This window comes from Nanorana parkeri, unplaced genomic scaffold (assembly GCF_000935625.1).
Source record: "Nanorana parkeri isolate BGI_ZX_2015 unplaced genomic scaffold, ASM93562v1 scaffold424, whole genome shotgun sequence".
NCBI lineage: Eukaryota > Metazoa > Chordata > Amphibia > Anura > Dicroglossidae > Nanorana > Nanorana parkeri.
This window is the reverse complement of record NW_017306692.1, coordinates 523,204-539,687: the sequence shown is the minus strand read 5'-3', so window position 1 is coordinate 539,687 and position 16,484 is coordinate 523,204. Positions and strand designations below refer to the sequence as shown.

Below are 16,484 nucleotides of genomic sequence, written 5' to 3'. Positions count from 1 at the left end.
TACACACTATATTGTCATTCATTTCTTTTTTTCTAAATCTCAAATCTGTCACAATCATTTTAAGAATGATTGTGGTCATTTTTCGGATCAAAGCTTTCACATTTGGTTGACCTCAGGAAAATGAAAACAACAAAATAAAAGTTGCCATTTCGGCTACAATAAAGAATCTAGTAAACATAAAATCCCTTTACTAAATGTGGTTAAGTTTTGTAAGCTTGTATTAAATACATGCCTAGTCTTGCTGAGTATTGTCATGTTAGGCCGAGAGTAATACCAATTTAACTGCACCAGGCAATGTCTTCCCCACAGTCACATGGACTTACAAGTAAACAAATGCTCAGAATGCTTGTAAAAAATAAGTATTTATTGCGAAATGGATGTCATTTTGTTTAAATGTGTAGGGGTTTTAATAAATAAGTAGATGCTTCTAAATGTTTATCCTGAGCATTAATGGTAACTAGTACATACCATCTGTATATTAGCTTTTATGTAACTGGATCCTCAGGACGGAAATATCTCTCCATGACTGAAAGCTGAGGAGATTAAGGAAGCAAAGACATATGACAGATTTTGCCATCTTGACAGCTTTTCCTATTCCTTTTGTACTCAAAACTGCTAGGAGGCATTTATCACAGTGATCAGTTTCTATCTTACACCTTCTTATATTAATATAATATCCATGATAAGCCAACCTGGCTGTACTGTGTAGCAGAGCGGTGTACATTTCAGGAATAGATGGACAGACATTCAAATCCTTTGGCAGGCAAAACTGACCCCATATATATATTTCAACTATGCATTTGGAAGTTTGCATCTTCAGTTTCTTTTACAGAAACCCAGTATTGAACACTCTATTAAGCAAATAACAACTACTTTCATGGTCACACTCTAGCCTGCCTTCACCTGCCCTCATGCCTTTCTATTGCCCAATAGGAAGATGTGATGCAGTGGGCTACTGGGCTGAAGGAGGCGGACCAAAGCAAAACCATGTGAATGGGTGCAGAGTGTCCATTGCTGTGACATTCATTTTAAAGTTTTTCGATCCATGGACCCCTGCCAAATAGCACAGCCATGTTCTAGACCTCCACTGCAGGTAAGCAGTACAATTTGGTCTAAGACACACCTCTAGCCTGTTGATTAGGCAGTCAAGGAGCTGCAACACACAGATGAAAAATTGTTGTGCTCTACTTGCATATGTTAAACCGACAGCGGTTTGCCCTGCATCAAAAGCTCCTTATGCTGTTCCTCGTGCTTTCAAATCAAATTCTGCAGCTCAGGACATTTTAGGAAGCTTCAATAAGATCAAGTTATTATATTTTTATAATAGTTGCAGCTTTTCCCTCACTTCGTGTCTGGTGAAACCATTGTTGGGGTCTTTCCGGGCTGCAGTGTGGCTCTGCACTGTCAGAAAATCGGGGGCAGTAGCCCACTAGATGCTTCCTTTGGGTCACAGGAGTACATTAGTGAATCTACTCCTGTGACCCAAAAGAGAACTAAAGCCAAAAAGGAGGTTTGGCTTTAGCTCTCTTTTAAATAAATTACTAGTATTGTATAATGGAACACACTTGGCATGCTTGTAAAAGGTTGTACCTGTGTGGCCGAGTTGACACCCTTTCCTCTTCAAGATGTCTTCAACTGGAGTGTCAAAGATTAACTGAACATTTTGAAGCAGTCCCTGAAGATGTAATTAAAAACTTCAGTCAATATTCAATTTGAACTTGAATACAAAATTCTTTCTACATACAACACTGGCCAAAATACAATTGGTCTCATGGATGAAAATATGCAAAATAACCATTCTTGTCGTCCTTACCAACCAATCAATTTCTACATTCTGTCTACAGCTGTCAGTTAATGCATTTTTTTTTTTTATACCAGAAAGAGATCCTAATTGGCTGCTATGGGTAGCAAGAACAGTTGTTTGTAAAGGTTGAATTCCTTCTGATTTCTTATAGGTGTATACATTTGTGAACATGTCATGGAAATGTGTCCTGCAGTAGACCACACAAACAATTTTGATACCATCTTTGGATTTTAATGCCTCTCTACAGTTGCATATACTTACCTTCCTTTTCATTCCTCCATCAGGAATAAGGAAAGGAAGTCCAGTGTATGCTCTCAATTGCTCTAATGGCTGCTTACATAGAGTTGAAGTCTATCTCTCCACTCCTATGTGAAAGCACTGGACCAAGCACCAGAGAAAAGGGAAGTGAGTTGCAGGCTCCTTCACACCTGTATGAAATCATATGTAAAATTTTGGCATTGTGCTTCTTTTTGTTGTTTTTTTCCAAATAAATTTTTATTGAAGTTAAAAGACAATAAAGTGACAAGTCAGGGCATATTCATAGCACTCCATTGTACATATTAACATTGCATTTATGAATCGTATCCTGGAATCTGGTGTCATCCACCACAGAGGGTTGTCAGGGTGCAGGAGCTTCTTGTAACAAAGACCTGTCTGTCACTGCTCCTTTCGGTCCTTGTGCAGGGTGACTGGTCTTGTATCTGCCCTACTCCTGTAGTTTTTTGTAGGAAGCTTTTAGTTGGTTGGTCTGCTTGTTCTCTCCCACAGCTCTTCTCTTTGGGCTATGTGCAGCATAGCGATTATATCACTGTTATAAGGTAATAATAAATACTGCACACACAGGGGATTTATATATTTTATGGCTATAGACAAATATATTTAAATTAAAGGTTTTGTCCCCAGATTTCTGTTTTAAAAGAGGACTTTTTATGCATTTTTAGTTTCCTTATGATACAGGAATACATTTTGCAATGTACTCCTGTAATCAGAAATGCACCATAAGCTTACAATTCAGTGTAATATACTGTGCTGAGAAGCTATACCGACAATATTGTTGAGCTCCTCCTTTGCCTTTGAGTGCCAGCAGCTTTTAGGAGCTGCTGTGTGTTCATTAGAACCTCTGCAGGCGCAGCAACTCAGGGCACAGAGTTTATTCATGTCAGGTCACAGGTCTCCGAACACTTGCACATCCATCCCGCAGTTTTTCCTCCATCCTCCTTCCCCTCTCCACTCCACACTGCTGTCTCCAGACAATACAGTTACTACATCGGTACTAAGACCGTCAGTTCAGCTTTGTTCTTGTGTCCTCGCCCCCCTCCTCTCTGCTGTCTTGGGACATACATGGGGAGAAGAAGAGATAAAAACAGCAGAGGGGAGCAGGGCAAGGACATGAGACTGATCTTAGTGCTGATGTGTTATGTGTAGGGATGAACCGAAATTTCGGCCGCTGAAACATATGGGCCGAAAATGGACCTTTGGGCAAAATACAGAAACTGCCATAATTGGGCCGAAATTGCGGTGCATGCCTAGTTTCTCTCTTTCCTGCTGGGCAGGGACACAGCACAATGTCCAGTGGGGAGAAGAGAAACTGTCAGGAGGCCCAGCGTGGTGGGGTGGAGAGTGCTGTGAGCAGTCTGTGTCATATGAGGCTGAGCTCTCCTCCCACACCACCCCACTCAGCCTCCTGTGACAAATCAGGATGGAGAGCAGTGTAGGGGCAGAGACACCTGTCAAATGTCACAGGAGGCCAAATCCGGCGGTGAGGGGGAGGAGTCAGCTGTCAAATGAGACCAAGCTCTCCTCCCTGCCCTGCTGGCTAAGCCTCCTGTGAAAGCCGATCCAGGATAGAGAGCGGGTACAAACATTCAGCGATCAAGGATTGCTGAATGTTTGTAAATAACTGGACATAGTATGAGTTAATATTTACCAGTTATGAATTAATGGGAAGTGCTCTATATCACTTCCTATTCATTCATGATTAGTCACACTAGCTCCACAAGTTATGAATGAACAGGAACACTCAGTATAGAGGTTTCCAGTTCATTTATCCACTATCTCTTCTTCTGTTAAAAGGGAAATATCAGGGGTATTTTTAGACTTCTGATATTTTACCGAAGCCCCCAGCAGGAAAGTTACAAAATATTTCATAAAACAAATAAATAAGTAAAAAATAAATAAATATATATTTTTTTTAAAAGGTTAGAAAAAAAACTATTTTTATTTTCGGTTTCAAAATTTAATTTCAGTGCACCTCTAGTTATGTGTATTGTCTGGAGTCAGCAGTGTGGGGAAGGGAAGGGGGGGAGAAGGACAAACTGTGGGATGGATGTGCAAGTTATTAACTCTGATAGGATGTGCCCTGAACGTCTGCACAGGTTCTCATGGATGTGCAGCAGCTCCTACAAGCTGCTGTCACTCAATGGCAGAGGAGGATTACAACAATATTGTTGGTATAGCTTCTCAGCACAGAGCTTACCACCGCCTACAATATATTACACTGAATTGTAAGCTTATGATGCATTTTTGATTACAGGAGTACATTGTAAAATGTATTCCTGTATCATAAGGAAACTAAAAATGCAAAAAAAAGAAAAGGTGTACCTCATAGTTCTCCTTTAAGTCATTTTCTCTTGCAACACATTTTGCACTGCTACTCCCTCCCAGCGTGGACTCAGTAGCCTTCAAATTTCTGAATCATTAAGCAGTTGCTTTGGAAGGGAGAGCTGGATAAGCCAAGTTGCTTAAATATTGACTTGAATGACTTTAGCACTTCCGCTGTGAACTTTGAGGATTAATTACTTCACAGTGCAGTTTGCTACAGAGGTCAGTGATGACATGTTTTAAAGATCATTTATTGCTAGTTATGAATATTTTAATACTTACATGTCCACCTTGCCACAGGTTCAACTCACTGATGCATCAACATGTTCTTTACTGCACAATTACCTATTTACTATGTGCATATATGTTAGTTTAAACATTAAAAGCAGTCTTTGATGTCTTTCTCTCTCTCTGTGTCTATATATATATACTGTATATATATGTCAGTTTATTTCCTAATTTTTGGGAGTTCACTGCAACAATACTCCACATGGGATTTTTGGTGCAGAAGACATGGCAATTACATAGTGAACCCAAATGCCTACATTATATTTATAACCAAAAAGTTTTGAATAGGGTAGGAAAGGTTTGAAATATACCTTTTAAGGTAATGAAAAGATAATCATACGAATTACAAAACAGAGCTTTGTTGAAACAAATGAAACAAACTGCTCCAAAGTTATATATTCGGTATCTCCAAAATGGCTTTGTAAATTTATGTTAAAAAAATACATAAATAAAAAACACAAACAAGAACACAGTGCTATAATATTGCTCTTACTCTATTGTTTTTTCTTAACCTAAAGTGTACCTGTAAAAAATAAGTAAAGGCAACTGGACTTGCTGTATTTTTCTTCAAGACGTTTCACTGGTCATCCAACTGGCTTTCTCAATTCTGAATTGGTCATCCAACTGGCTTTCTCAAATCTGAATTGAGAAAGCCAGTTGGATGACCAGTGAAACGTCTTCAAGAAAAATACAGCAGGTCCAGTTGCCTTGACTTATTTTTTACAGATATACGATGACCTGAATGATTGAGACACTTCACAGACTTACCCTAAAGTGGTTTTCACGTATCGAGCCCCTGGCTAAAAACATCTTGTTGTTATCAGCTTTCATATGCTCATAGAAGGTTTCCTCCAGGCGGAAACTGTCCATAAGGTCACATCCAACGTAGAGGTTGAAGTTTTCACCCGTCAGCTGAACAGTAATATTCTTCCACTGAGAGTCTGCCAGGTCAACATCCTCCAAGGATATCACATTCTGAGTCCCTTCTATCCAATAAATTAGGTCCAGAGTATTGGCTCGTCCATTTGACTGAAGCTCAAACAGTCTGTTGGAAATGCCAGGGCCCTCTATAGAAAGAAGCGTCCCTCGGTTATGTTTGTCTTGTTTTATAGTGGCACTCAGAATAAAACCTTCATTTAGCTGCATCAGATGGATAATTTCCCTCATCTTTTCAGTTTTAACTGGGGGTATGTGATCAAAGCGGAGGAATCGATATGATGGAGAACTTGGATCATGTCCACGAAACATTTTGACGCCAATGGTCTTCTTATTTATATTACTAATTTCAAATAAATCAAATGTAGTCTCATCTTCACTATCTTGATCTAAAGTTCGAAAGAAATAGCAAGTTTAGTGCAATTTTAGTTCTGAAGTTTGTTCATACTTTTATATCTTAACTGTGAACATCTAATACATCCATACCTCTTGCATCAAGTTTTCATTACTAGAGTTTACTGAGGATTAATTTAATCAATAACACAACAAAACAAACTTTTAAAATCATTCAATCTTGTTATTGGTTAACAGGGCAATTAAATCACAAAAAAGAGGTTGCAGTTCCAATAAAAAATAAAAAGGCTCTATTGTGGGGTTTAAAGTGTCACAAAAAAAGACAAATGATAAACCAATATACAAATCAAGTAAATAATGAAAACAAAGTAGCACACCTGCTTACTATATCTTGGAGGCTTTGGATGAATGCTAGTTTTTAGCTTGCAGAAATCACATAGTCATTGGCTTTTTACTCACGTCTAAATTCTCACTGCTGGGTGCAGGAATTGATGCAGTATCAGCATTTAATAATAAACAGCAACAGTAGAAGAAAGATTAAATGCAATCTCTAAATTTTCTGAACCTATCTTTAAAATTCATCCATAGTACAGGCAGACAGTCCCTGGGGGGCCACTAACGATCCTTTCACATACAAAACATGTTTTCACTGGGTAGTGCAACCAATGTGTTTTACACGTGAAAACAGTTGTTAGTGGCGGGGGGGATTGGTAGCCTCTTGTAGCTGAATAGTAACAGTCGATTGTAGGTATAGTTGACTATTCTGCTACTGAGTGGAAACATTTATGATTACAGGTATTTCCCTCATAGTGGCCTTGGTTTCCTATATTGACTTAGAATGAGATGAGACCATTATAGCAACCCTGTTGGTACACAACAGTTACCACTACGTGCACTGCTGAACACCAGTCCGATGCTGTGAAATCTCCCCAAAAGTGCTCTGGGAAATTGGCACTTTTGGGCCTTTTCACTGATTTCTCATGCTAAGCTTCACATCACCACTGTCTCCTGCAGTGATGTGAAGGTCAGCAGAAGGAATGCGGGAGTGCTGACGGGGAACCCAGAAGATTGCTACGTCTGTGTCGGTTTCCCTGTTGACTTTGGGGACTGATTTTACAGCAGTAGAGCAGTGTTAAGCAGAGCAGGCAGCGGGAAAATTAAGTATTTACAGTTTTCTTTTACTTTGCTTACTTTGCTTATCTTTGCTTAGTAACGTTTGTAAAGAACAGGGTCACTTTAAACTATGCCCTCAAAGAATGCCACACACTGCATGTGCGTGCCGCATAAAGGTGTGCCCTTAGCTTTCATTTGTGCCTCCATTAAGGAGTCAATCCAATTGACTCTTGTGATAGAAGAGTGTGAATATCATATTATCATAACTTGGGGTTATTTAGGGCTCACATCGATGGGTATTCTCTTTAAACTGTGTTTTCCATTGGAACATAAACTCATGCTTTCAAATGGCAAATGCAGTGTTTGACAAGAAAAGGCTGCCTTTGACATGCTTTGTCTACAATTCAAACACACCTCAATTAAGACATTCAGGGCAAAAGAAACTTAGCACAACACAAGGCAAAACAGGTCAAAGGCAGCCTCTGAACTGACATGTGTCCTGCTCAACTAAAGTTCATGGGATTTTGGTGACATGTGTTTGATGTGCGTTCTAAACACATGTCAAACACAATAAAGCACTGCTTATTGCCATATTTTTAGCCCTTAAAATATGAGTAGTGCTAAACATCCTTAAAAGAATCAATAAAATATATTATTATTGTAGTAACAATAGTCTTACCTTGAGCATTCAGGGAAGCCCAAAAACAAAGAAAGATAAGAAGCCGCTCCAAAGTTTTCCGTAACATAACCCCTACAATACAAAAAGTGTTGATTTAGAACACCAGTAACAAAACTGCATCAAATTTACCAATTGTTTATATAAATGTACATAAAGTATTTTGATTATTTATTCTTTTTTTACATGTAGGACATTTGTAGACCATATATACCACCTTTTTCACACTTTTTATATAAGGGCCTAATCAAGCACCCCTGTCCCCTATGTACCTCTGGCACAACTGATGCCTAATAATAGTAACCTGTTGCTTGCAGTTATCAGCAAACAATAGATCGCTATTGCAGTGATCTGTTATTGCAGGGTGAGGAGAGGCAGGGCTTGATCACCTCACAAGCTTTCGAGCCCTCAAATGGCTGGTGTCATAGCTGATCACATATGCAGCACCATGGCAACTGCAGTCCGAACAGAGGCTAAGATGGCAACTTCCCTGGCTGTGAAGCCAGGTTCACACTCGGGTGATCCCGGGCCACGCGTTTGTGTGCGAATGCGTACAGTGTTTGCCACACGGCCCCATTGATTTTAATGGGGTTATATCTATGCCGACAATCACAGAAAAAAGGTACATGTACCTTTTCTGTGACACGCACTGCAGGGTGCATGATTGCACACGCGGAATTGCGGTGGAAAACCGCACAATTTGCTGGCTGCGATTGGAGTACCATTAGAAATTAATAGAAAGCGCAATCAGCGGTCGTGTGCGATTCTGTGACCGCGTGGCAAAATGCGCGGTTTCGTACATGATCACTGCGCGGTCAGGGAACTGGGCCTAAGGCATAGGAGGTTGTAGTTTTGCTTTAACATTTGGGAGGTGTTCAATTGTAATAGCGATGTCAATTATCACAATAATAACAATATTATTAAAAATTGTGTTAAGGATCCCAAAATAACATTTCCATTATTAAAATATAGAAAGACATAAAGCAGTGAAAGAAAGTACCACTTGGTTTGATTTATTAAAGGCAAATAGGCTGTTCACTTTGCAAGGGAATTTCCCCATAGCTTAAAAAATGAGGTGAAAATTTACTTTGCAAAGAAGCCAATCAAAAATAAAAGCTTTTGCATGCACATGAATGGATGATGAATGTCAGCTGAGCTTCACCTCATTCACTAAACTAAGGCTGGGCACACACCTTACAACCATCGCAAGACGGTTGTGGGGTTGCAAATCAAGTCTTTGTAAAGTATAACAGACATTGAGAGTAACATATTTATAGTATCTTTTTAAACACTCTGTGACGGCATTATGCCTTTTTAAAGCAAAACTCCAAACAATAACAGGATTAAAATGAATAGTCCATTGAAAGATAAAATAACAAAACCAGCTTTACTGCAATATTCACCTACAATCCAGAGATTTTCCCCACAGTATGTTTTTCTACTACTAAGATGTCCTTGGTCTAATGGCCAGCATCATTTAACCCTTGTGAGATTTAACTCCAAATGTGGAGCTTTCCAGGAGGTCAGTTCAGAAAACATATGTTTTAGGGCTCCTGCTCATTTTGTAAAAAAAAGTACCTTTGCAAAGTAAATCTTGGGCCTCCTGCCTAGTTCTGCCAGCTGGAAGGCCGACATATACCTACCCCTGGTCTAAGCAGACCGCTTAGACCAGGGGTAGGTAAACTTCGCCCCTCCAGCTGTTGTGCAACTACAAATCCTATTAGGCACTGCAAGACTCCCACAGCCACAGCTTCCAGAGACAGATGCATGATGGGATTTGTACTTTCACCACAGCTGGAGGGCCAGAGTTTGCCCATCCCTAGCTTAAACCCTCAGCTTGCTTTAGAACAGACAAAACATTTCCTCAGGCTTGTTAGAGTGCCTGTTTATAAGATCAGACAGGCCTTGACACATGCTCCTTGCGTGTCTGCCTATACACATGTGCTGCTCCTGCAGCAATCTTCTCTTGAGGAGGGAGAATTGACTAAATAGACTGATTCCCTTTTGTAGGGCAACATCCACCTCTCTCCAATGTGGCTTACACCTTTCACTGCTGAAATAGTACTATCTGCATCTTTAGACAGTGGTCTGTCACACCCATTTCCTCTGAGCCCAGGTTATCCTGGACATACCCAAGCCCGGATAATGAAACGAGGAGAAGCACTGTGACCTCATCTCCTATCAGAATGTTCCTTGTCAGCAGATTATCTGACCGGCTCCTTATATTACTCTCACACGCCAGACCTACTGTTCAGGGACTACATGAGGTCGATACCAGGTCAAATTCAGGTGCTTATACTGTTTGCATTGAAAAAATGCATGTGATGATGTATTCATGGTTACAGAGCCGTCTTAACCGCTTCCGGTCGGCCATTGTAATTAAACTTCTGGCCGGGAGCTTTTTGGATCTGAGCGGGCATCTAAAAATGGCCTGTTAGCTCCACCCACTACCACAAGCGAGTCAAAATTTTTAAACAGGCAATGATGCCTGTTTATATACAAGTGATCCAGCGGCTATTGAGCTGCCAGATCACTTGTATGAGGTGCCGGTCGGATCCTCCCCATCGCTGGTCCCAAGCTCCACTGTCCCCGGTGCCAGCCCGGAACCGGCACGGTGGCTCTGTGATCGGAGATCAGTACATGATCTCCCTCTAGGTCCACTCTCTGGTGTCAGAATGCAGGAAGTGATGTACATTACATCACTTCTGCATTCTGCTCTCACTCTCCGGCTTCAGAAGCTGGAGAGAAGCTGATGAAGCAGATATCTGCTTCATCAGCTTCTCTGGGGGACCCTAGGTGACATTAGGGGTCTTAAAGACCCCTGATATCTCCATAAAGAGGACCTGTTATAATATCTCTGCTATGACATAGGGGACTTCTTAGCCCCCTATGTGATAACAACAAAGTTAAGTGGAAAAAACAATAGGAAAAAAAATGTAAGTTGCAAAAAAAAATTATTAAAGTCACACATGAAAAAGAATTAAAAAAACACAAACATTTTTTTAAAGTCCCCACCACCACATGCACGCATGCAAACATGCGTCAGTTGTGTATACTTGCAAAAACAGTGATTGCGCCCATTACATCACACATGTTACATATCACCGCGAACGTCGGAGCGAGAGCAACAATTGTAGGGCCATTATTCACTGATAACACTAAACCGATGAGCGGTAAAAGCTTTTAAAGCATCGCCTATGGTAAATTTTGGGTACGGTAGTTTTTTGCGATTTCGCGGTTGTAAACAAGCAATTTTAAGGCTTGACATGCTTGGTGTCTATTTACCCAACGTGACCCCGTCTTTTATATTTTACAAACAAATTGGGTAATAATAATTGTATTATAACATTATGTTAAAAAAAACTGTTTTTTTCCCTAAATGTTCGGTAATTTTTTCTCAATGTAGTAAAAAAATAAAACCCGCAGTGGTGATTAAATACCACCAAATGAAAGCTCTATCTGTCCCCCAAAAATGGTATGAAATGTATTTCAGTACAACGTTGCATGACTGAATAAACGTCAAAGTACCACAGCGCTGAATATTGAAAAATGGCCGGCCAGGAAGGGAGTTTAACACCTGGAGGGGAATTTATCAAAACTAGAGCAGACAGAATCTGGAACAGTTGCCCATGGCAACCAATCAGCATCTGTCTTCAGTTTGCTCAGGTAAGATTTGAAAATGAGACAGAGAAGCTGATTGGTTGAAGTGAAAATCTGCTCTAGATTTTGTCTGCTCCAGTTTTGACAAATTCCCTTCTGTGTCTTTAAGTGGTTAATTTGTGTCTTTTATATAAGCCTAGAGTTGAGGTTCACGCCATCACACATAAGGCCTCGTGCCGCCACAAAGTTAGTCAACGGTAAAGTCAAACTCCAGAAACAGTGATTTGTATTCTTTTTAAACTATAACTCTTTTTTTGAACTCCTGTTTTAGCAGTATTACATATCTTACCTATATAGGTGCATTTAAAGAAGAGCTCTGTGTAGAAAAAAACTAACCCTTACAGCAGGGCTACCCCAACACTGCAAGGGTTAAGTGCTTGTTTTGTCTAGGGAGCTCAAATAAAGAAGTACCTGACCCTCTGTCCCACGTCGGTCCAGGCTCGCCTCTCTCCAGTTGTGGAATGTCCATCTGCGTCCTCATATCTAATGCAGGTGAATAGACCTAAATAAGACATAATGAGGTCAGTCTACCAGGGCCTGGGGGAGAAGAGGCTGTGGGGACCTGTCTAGCAGCCAAGAGGGACCGAGGATCAGGTGACTACATTTTTTTAGCCCCCTCGACAAAATGAGCATCTAACCCTTGCAGTGCAGGGTAGACCCACTGCAAAGGTACGTTTTTAGTTTTGCTGGAGTTCTTCTTTAAACCACACTGAGCAGCTGCCTAAATGTACAGTGACAGCTTACTGGCTCCCAACCACATCAAAACAGTTTCTATTACAGACAACAGTTCTAGTGTTGTTACTATGCCTCCTCTGCAGCTGTGCTTGTAAATGACTACGCAAAGGGAGGGGGGCTTATGCACACCTATATAAATAAGATAGTCAACACTGTTAAAATGGGAGTTATAGAAAAAAATATATGTTTAAAAATGTTAACAAGCCCCTATGTGATAGTGTTTGGAGGTGACAGGTTCTCTTTATGGAGACATATGGGGTCTATTAGATTCCTGCCCTACATACACTCAGACAATGAAGTACAGGAATGTGCTTGACCACCTGTGTAGCCAGCACTTCACCAGCTAATGACAGCACTGAAGCAGAAAGAGCTGTGAGCATAGTATGCTCTGCTTCACTGATCGCAGAGATCAGGGAATGAATGTTCCTTGGTCTGCTCCTGCTCTCCATCCTGACATTGTTTGCCGTGGTTCCGGGCCCCTCAGAGGAGTGGGGGACCCCGCAAAAAAACATGATTAGCAAGCTGCTAAAAGTGATCTGGGTGGCTGTAAAGTCAGCTGCTTATAAGCTGGCAATTGCCTTTGACAAGAAATCAGCTGCAACCACATTCGACCTTCCTTAGTAAGACAATTATGGTAAAATAAGCAAAAGGCTTGAAGAGGACATCAAGGAACAAGTGCTCTGCAGGAGAGAGATGAGGTCATAATGCACTGACTCTGAAAGACGTGGCTGCCAAGTCATGCAGCTTCTAAATTAGAAGCTCCCTTATCTTGCCACCTGCAAGCTGGGAAAGTTGATTTATATAAAAGAAACAGAAAACAGCAGATGAAAACACACACACACACATTGCTGCAGATGGCGTAAATGAGGAGCGCAAAGTGAAGACAGTCCAATGGATACACCAGATCCCCAAACGGTTCTCAGAAACCAAAACCAAAAACTGATTCTACAAACACTGCTGTAGTGACTCATACAATTATGTATATATATATACACACACACATATACACTACTGGTCAAAGGTTTTAGAACACCCCCATTTTTCCATTTTTTATTGAAATAATAGAAGCATAGAACAAATAAACAATTGGACATCATGGAATAGTTTTCTTTAACAAAATGTAATGTAAATTTTGGACTCATCAAAGTAGCCACCTTTTGCAAATATAACAGCTGAAGACACTTGTGGCATTCTTTCTATAACAAAAAGCAAATATTGTTCTGAAAGTTGTGCTTGTGTTGTACTTGTAGGTTGCTTTGCTTTCACCCTCCTGTCCAGTTCATCCCAAACCAGCTTGATGGGGTTTAAGTCTGGCGATTGTGCTGGTTATTCCATGATTTGAAGCCTACCATCTTGTTCTTTTCTCCTAAGGTAGTTGTGACACAGCCTGGAGGTATGTTTTGTGTCATTATCTTGCTGTAGGATGAACCCCTGACCAACTAGGCATACACCAGAGGATATTGCATGGTGCTGCAAAATGCTGTGGGACGATTTGGTTCAGGGTGCCTCTCACTCTGTGCAAGTAGCCGACTCTGGATCCAGCAAAAGAGCCCCAGACCATTATGCTTCCTTCTCCATGTTTAACAGTTGGTCTCACACACTGAAGAACCATCCTTTCCCTTACTCAACTGTGTACAAAAACCCTGCGTGATGAACTGAAGATCTCAAATTTTTATTCATGGGTCCATAAGACCTTCTTCCAGTCTTCAGTAGTCCACTGGCCGTGCTTCATGGCCCTGGCAAGCATCATTTTCCTATTTTGTTATCTTAGCAATGGCTTTCTTACTGTCACTTGACCTGTCAAACCTGTAGCTCGAAGTCTTCTCCGCACAGTTGAGACTAACTCAGAAGTTAAATCTTAAAAATGCATTCAAGTACCGTAACAATTAACAATACTGGACCTTATTTGTGTATTACTCAGTTGTAGTTGCTCAAATCATCTCTGAATTGGTGCAGACACTGTCCTTCCTTCTGGAGTGTGGCTACTTTTGTCCCCCATGGTCCCTGTGTATGTTGTAAAGAAGCCACCACTCCAAGCTCACTCACATGATGGAGTACAATCTGATGTTTGGTTTACTAATTTGTATTGAAATTGTAGTCCATCACGGGATCGAGCTTGGACCTTACCTTTGTACCATTTCAGGTTATTAACTGAAAAAACCCACCAACATTGACCTAAAACCACTGTTCCCTTTGAAAATTAGAACGCTTTTCTGAGTAAGGGTGTGAGAAGAATTCCCATTGTAAAACATTTTGAAAACTGGTCTCCAAAAAAAAAGTTTGTCTGATCTAGCAAACACTCCTGATATTTTCATTCTTTCTGGTAGCCAATGATCCTGCCAATGCCACTGTTTACACTAACAGTAGGTAGTTGCTGACTCTCTGGACAGCTAAAGGACCCTTTATCTTTCTCGTTTGCCTCTATTCTCTATTGGCACTTACAAGGCACAAAGTGCCCTTTACTAATTCAATATTCTGATGCCTCCAAACCATGTCAGAAGTGAACTTACTTGATTTCCAAATTTCATGGCAATCCCACAATCCTGGCCAAAAAAAGGTCACTCTAATACCGCCTTCATCTTTAACTACAGCACGCAGTCATCATGGCATAATTCTTATAAGCTTATACAATGTCACAACATTTATTTCCATCCAGAGTTGCATTCATTTTTCACCAAGATCTTGTAGTGATGATGGGAGAGTCGGACCACTGTGTAAAGTCTTCTCCAGCACATCCCAAAGATTCTCAATGAGGTTAAGGTCTGGACTCTGAAGTGGCCAATCCATGTGTGAAAATTATGTCTCATGCTCCCTGATCCACTCTCTCACAATTTGAGCCCGATAAATCCTGGCATTGTCATTTTGCAATATGCTGTGCTATCAAGGAAGAAAAAATGCTATATATATATATATATATATACACACACACTGCAAACATAGACAGACAAACAAAAATGAGACATAAATCAGGCGAGTATCCATTATTAGTCAGAAACCTATTCTACTTGTATAGCAGCAAGACTGAACTAGAAAATACTATTTTCATGAACACTCAAGATTGCATTTGACAATGTTGTATGCCTGAGGTTCTAAATGAATTTGTCAGGTACAGACAGTGTCAATGTTTTTAGAGGTATTTATGGCATTTTAAATACAAATATGACACACAGACATGAACCATGATGGTCTTTGAGTGCTATGGGGTTAGACTATGCAATACAGCATGTACATATGCTGTTTTGATGGAGATTTCTATCTTAAGCTCATAATCCAGGTCATTTATCATAGACATTACAAAATATTAGCTTGCCCGTATGCAGTCGGCAGCTGCTTCTACAATACACACACTGTACATAGCACAATGATTATTATTATTAAACTTTCCATATCTAACAAAGCTCACATTCACCTTAGCTAAAAAATAAATATTGTTCTTTTTCTAGCACCCAGTTGTCACTAATTTATGTTAAAGGTGAGTGAAGCATGCTTAATGTGTTTATTTCCATGATCTGTGTGTCATCTCCAGTGAAATCTACAGGGAAATTTCTGAAACTCAGGGCAATGCAGTAGCAGGCCACAAATCCCATAGTCTGAATCATCCTGGAAACGTACAAATAATGGATCAGAAGGTCATGTTCATTGAGGTGAGTGTAGTGTACATTACACTGTACATGCCACCTCTCGACACTTCATTTAATGTATATGGTTTTTGATCAATTAAATATTCATTTCTTTTAATAGTTTGTTAATTTTAAAGTGATATTATGTTGATATGTGAAAGTGAACAATGTCTTTGTCAGTGTTGTGTGAAGAGATGAGACATGTCCTAGAAACGCATCTTGAAGTCAAATTCTACATTTAAGAAAAAAATATTAAATGTACTGAACTTGTATTCTATTGCGAACCACAAGTCCCTCTGCTGTGGTGGCTGATGTGACTTGCAGGTTTCTCCATTCACAGATCCAGTAAAAGGATCTGAAAATGGATGGTGTGACTATGTGGGCAGATTCACGAACACAGCTACGCCAAATAAAAAAAAAACAACACAAGGCTGCAGTGAGAGGAAGCTTGTGATTGAGGTAATGGGGGGTGGGGGGGAAGGGTCAGAATTGTTGAATGGCAAACCACAAGTCTATTCATGGAAATAATTCCATGCTTTTGTTTCAGATTCCAGAAAAATTGTGTGTGGAAACATGGCCAGTTTTTTAGATGGGTTATATCTGATGGTGTTTTGGCAAAATGTCTTAAAAAGGAAAACTAAAATAGTTTGGGGATGGTGTGTGTGTGTATATATATATATATATATATATATCATAA

General features: G+C 40.1%; 1 protein-coding gene across 1 annotated transcript in view; it reads right to left on the bottom strand.

Annotated features, from left to right (window-relative positions):
- The window catches only part of THBS2 (thrombospondin 2), an 89,028-nt gene that overhangs the window by 57,968 nt on the left and 14,576 nt on the right, over positions 1-16,484 (bottom strand). The window contains exons 2-4 of the mRNA XM_018559982.1: positions 7,776-7,847; positions 5,462-6,018; positions 1,591-1,675 (exon numbers count right to left, since the gene is read on the bottom strand). Coding sequence (XP_018415484.1) covers positions 1,591-1,675; positions 5,462-6,018; positions 7,776-7,847 — 714 coding nt within the window. The remainder of the gene's footprint in view (positions 1-1,590; positions 1,676-5,461; positions 6,019-7,775; positions 7,848-16,484) is intronic.